This window comes from Helianthus annuus, chromosome 14 (genome assembly GCF_002127325.2).
Source record: "Helianthus annuus cultivar XRQ/B chromosome 14, HanXRQr2.0-SUNRISE, whole genome shotgun sequence".
Taxonomy (NCBI): domain Eukaryota; kingdom Viridiplantae; phylum Streptophyta; class Magnoliopsida; order Asterales; family Asteraceae; genus Helianthus; species Helianthus annuus.
This window is the reverse complement of record NC_035446.2, coordinates 166,008,062-166,012,917: the sequence shown is the minus strand read 5'-3', so window position 1 is coordinate 166,012,917 and position 4,856 is coordinate 166,008,062. Positions and strand designations below refer to the sequence as shown.

The following is a 4,856-nucleotide window of genomic DNA, read 5'->3' as shown; positions in this document are numbered from 1 at the left end:
CCAAAATTCACACTTAGAGAATTTGGCATATAATTTCTCCTGTCGAAGCAGTTCTAAAATACATCGAAGGTGCTTTTCGTGCTCCTCTTGGCTACGCGAGTAGATAAGTATGTCATCTATAAAGACAATGACAAACTTATCTAGATATGGTTTGCAGACTCTATTCATGAGATCCATGAATGCTGCAGGTGCATTAGTGAGCCCAAAAGGCATCACTAAGAACTCGAAGTGTCCATACCTCGTTCTGAATGCTGTCTTCGGAACATCCTCGGTTCGAACCTTAAGTTGATGATACCCAGATCTCAAATCTATCTTTGAGAAGTAACTCGCTCCTTGGAGTTGATCGAACAAGTCATCGATCCTGGGTAAAGGATAACGATTCTTGATCGTTACTTTATTCAATTCACGGTAATCAATACATAGACGCATTGATCCGTCTTTCTTTTTCACAAACAGAATAGGAGCTCCCCAAGGTGAAGAACTAGGTTGGATGAAACCTTTATCTAACAAATCATCTAACTGAGTTCTGAGCTCCTTCATTTCAGTAGGCGCTAGGCGGTACGGAGCTCGTGCTACAGGGGCAGATCCTGGAAGAATATCTATTCTGAACTCTACCTGTCTCTCAAGAGGTAATCCAGGTAATTCGTCAGGAAAGACATCTGGATATTCTGAAATGATTGGAATATCTTCGATCTTCGGCTTTGGATTATCCACAGTCACTTGTGCCACATAAATGATACATCCACTTTTCAAGCACTGAGATACTTTAAGAATGGACATATTGTCGGGCAATCCATATTGTGTATCTCCTTGGATAGTGACTACTTCATTAGAAGGGGTTTTGATGGTAACTAGCTTCTTATCACAGGCAATTTGGGCTTGGTTATGCGACAACCAATCCATGCCTAAAACTATATCAAAACCGGCCAACTTCATTGGCAGAAGGGACAACGGAATAGAATGATTCTTAATAGCTATGGAACATCCATCCAGAAGAGTCGAAACTGATTCTAAGGTACCATCGGCAAGCTCTACCTCATATTTTATGTCTAGAGTCTTAATAGGTAAATTCAACAACTTACAGAACTTATGGTCTACAAAGGACCTATCAGCACCGGAATCAAATAAGACTCTAGCATAATTATTATTGATGAGGAAGGTACCTGTTATCACTTTATCATCATTCACCGCTTCCCTAGCCTGCATCTGGAACACTCTGGCATTGTTCTTTTTAGTCTCTTCAGACTTCTTCGCGTTCTTGGGGCAATTGGTCTTAATATGCCCCTTTTCATTGCAACCATAACAGGTTGCATCCTTGATGCTTCGGCACTCAACAGACTTGTGCCCTTTCTTCTTGCAAATCCCACATGGTTTGGCCTGTGGGTCCCATTTGCATTTGCCAAAGTGTCTTTTATTGCAAGTCTTGCATCTGGGCTTGTCATCAGACTGCCCTTTCTTGGAACTAAAGTTCCCCTTTCCTTTCTTATTCGAGTGAGAGGACTGATCATCCTCTCTCTTCCTCTTCCCCTCTTCAGAATTTTTCTTCGCCCTACTCCTCACCACATCCAAAGTGAGGGATAATGACAGATCCACAACAGATCTATAGGTGGTTGGCTTAGAAGCCTTCACATTTCCTTTAATTTCAGGAGCCAAACCACCAATAAAACGCGCAATGCGCTTGGGCTCGGGTGTGACTAAATACGGTACCAGTCTAGACATGGAGTTGAAACTAGTCACATAGGATCTACAATCTAGATCCTTCATCACGAGGGTGAGAAAATCAGTCTCCACACGCTCTACTTCGTGTTGAGGACAATAAGTGTCCTTAACCAAATCGACAAACTTTTCCCAAGAAAGGTTATACAAATGGACTTTCCCGGTGGACTGCACGAGTGCTTTCCACCACGTAAGGGCATCACCCTTAAAAGATTGGGAGGCGAACATAACCATATCTTCCTTAGCGCAGCCGCTAATGTCTATCACCGTCTCCATCTCATCAATCCATTTCATGCAATCTATCGCCCCTTTTTCTCCCGTAAAATCCCTCGGTTTACAGGAAACAAAATATTTGTAGGTACAACCCTTGGCGTACCTAGGGGTCGGCTCAAGATCTATCTGTCTTTTGGGTATACTACCCTGGTTAGACGAATGCACTGACTCACTCTTCTTATGAGTGTGAGATTTAGAATGAGCTTTCGAGTGAGTTTGTGACCGAACGATACTCGGCTCCTTAAATTTAGCATCAACCGCTTGAGAGACTGCAGCGGTGATCATAGCTTGTAATTCTGCACCAGTAATGTTAATTCTGGTATTGCCCTGTGCTGGATGACTGTTTACTTCGTCGGAGCCAGCCATTTCAGGATGCTATAATATAAACAATAATAGTAATTTAAATTACGTATAAGTTCATCACATTGATGATTCATTGGTCATGGTATTATTAAACCATTTAGACCATTTTATAATATAACTGAATGTTTACATAATGCGTTTCTACATATTACTGGACAGGGAAAGGATAGAAATTTTCACAACTGTCCATGTTATAGAAGGCATTTTATTTATCTTTAAACTCGTTTCAAAGGACATTTAAATTGGCTTAAAGCTTGTCACAGAAACGAGTTGAGATTCAAATTAATGATCTCAAATATCAGTGATCTTTTAAGGTCTGAATCAAGTTCATTGCCTTTTTGACAAGAAGTTTATGAATCATACATTCATTGTCATTTTACACCTTTGCTTAAAGCATGCATCTCAAATGGATGTCTTGGTGTATTCATCACACTGATATTTTCTAGCCAGGATTCATATTGATCATTTTGGCTTTATATGACTTGGAAGGGTCCAAGTACCTTTTTGGAAGTTTGTGTGGTTTCTCGTACCGCACAGCTAGGAGTGTTAACATGTTTTCAGATGTTAACAGAGATTTATTTTCTTAAAAAGGTTGTACCATCATAGCCAATTAATACTTTGGCTAGGTTATACCTCTAAGAATTTCTTTGGCAGATCAATTATAAATTGAAAGGAATTAACATGGTGTAATAAAATACACAATTAAAACCAAAGCTAAACTTTATTACGAAAAGAAACGAATACAATTGCCCTAAACGGGACTTAAGAAAGACAAACTACCCACGCAGGGGTAAACATGAATGAAAATAAGTCCACGCAGGGACTTGATACAGAAATCAAACAAATGTCCACGCAGGGACATTATTACAATAAACAAGAAACAAAAACAACCCTCTATTTCTTCTTCCCCTTGATAAGGTTGGCGAGACCCTTCATGAAGCTATTGTGCCTCTCCTTGTTCTTATTGGTCTTCTGCTCAACCCTGTCCAACCTCTCTAAGATTTCCTGGTTTTGTTGCTGCTGCTGTAGTTGCTGGGAAGGAGGTGGCTGATACGGAGGATACTGATAACCCTGAATAGGGTAGTCAGTTGGAGGCACAGGGGGGTAAGAAGAAGGATAAAGGTGGTGATACTGCGCAGCCGTAAGATATGGATCATGGGTTCCGTAGCCCAATGGATATCCCGACGGGTCTCCATAAGGATTATACCCGGAAGAACCTGGGTATACCGGAATTGGGTTATCAAATCCCACAGGCGGCATAGGTGGTGCATAAGAAGCTTGCGGAGGATCAGCCTCCGGTGCCGCATTCGAGGGCCCACCCATTTGAGGGTCCTCGGGAATAGGGGGATAGGAACTCGACCCTCGAGGAGAACTAAAACGGGGTCCTCCTCTAACGGACATGCGAGCGTTCCTCCTTCGCCTCGGAGGCTCAGGAGGTGGTTGTGGTGGCTGCTGCGGTGGCTCCTCTACCGGAAGTGGTGGTGGTGAGACAGCTTGAAGTTGAGGATCATCTAAAGGTGGTTGAGCCGGAGAGCTATGATAAGATGGGGTAAAGAACCAGTCATAGGTAGCCATCCTCTCTTGGAAGGAGTCGGGTCCACGATAAGGAGATCCCTGAAATGGTGACCCACTAGATATGCTGATAGGGTGGCCCAGGGTTCCTGTTTGCATTTCCGGGTCGGGGTCGTCATCCATCTCCATTTCTTGAGAGAAATGGTCCTCAGGGCCCAGCGGGTTGTAACCAAGGAAGTCATTCACATAGTCAGCTGGGTTGAATTGTCTTGGAGAGTAGGGGGATTCGGAATGATGAAATGAATGAGATTGCAAGGAGTTATGCGAGTGGTGAGATTGGTCCGAATGGTGAGAGTGTTCGGGCTCATTTGGAGCAAATGGTCCGAAGGACGGATGAAAAGATGGTGAAGAGCTAAGCGAGACCGAGTGTCTTGCCGGCTCGAAAGGTTGACCCCACATATCGCGGGAGTCGGAAGTGGAAAAAGACGCCGATGGAGTGCGTCTGTGAGATGGTCCTTCAGATGACGGTCCTCCACGCATGGGACCCTTGCCACGTCCTCTTAGTCTTGGAGGCATGATGGTTAACTTCCTGTTGAACAAGAGAACAAAATAAAACAAAACATAAAAGTAATAAAAGAAAAATAAAGATGCATCCTAGGTCATTTGCCTAGACTCAAGAGTCTAAGGAATGTGCTTATTGTGTCATTGAGATTAAACACAAAAGGTTAGTGTTTAATTCGCTCAATGTTGGCTCTGATACCAACCTGTCACACCCCAATATTTCCACATATTACCGGTGGGCCCGGTGGGGAGTATCGTGACGTAGTTGATATCATCATTGTCAACACACACAATAATATAGCACAGCGGAAGGCTGGGTAAATAAACTATTACAAACCATACTATCTGTCGATGTTCGAATACAAGAAAATACAGACTGGAATGTAATAAGATCCACAGGTGGATCATAAAGTACAAAGAAACAAAAACTA

At 42.8% G+C, this 4,856-nt stretch overlaps 1 protein-coding gene across 1 annotated transcript; it reads right to left on the bottom strand.

Moving 5' to 3' along the window:
- Window positions 1–3,246: 3,246 nt before the first annotated feature.
- LOC110907792 (proline-rich proteoglycan 2-like) lies at window positions 3,247–4,440 on the bottom strand. Its single transcript, XM_022152721.1, has one exon. It carries the CDS (start codon window positions 4,438–4,440, stop codon window positions 3,247–3,249), a length of 1,194 nt encoding a protein of 397 aa, XP_022008413.1.
- Between the last annotated feature and the right edge of the window lie 416 nt (window positions 4,441–4,856).

Bases quoted from the DNA above. Each gene is read 5' to 3' on its own strand.
- LOC110907792 (XM_022152721.1), bottom strand. From the start codon at position 4,440: ATGCCTCCAAGACTAAGAGGACGTGGCAAGGGTCCCATGCGTGGAGGA.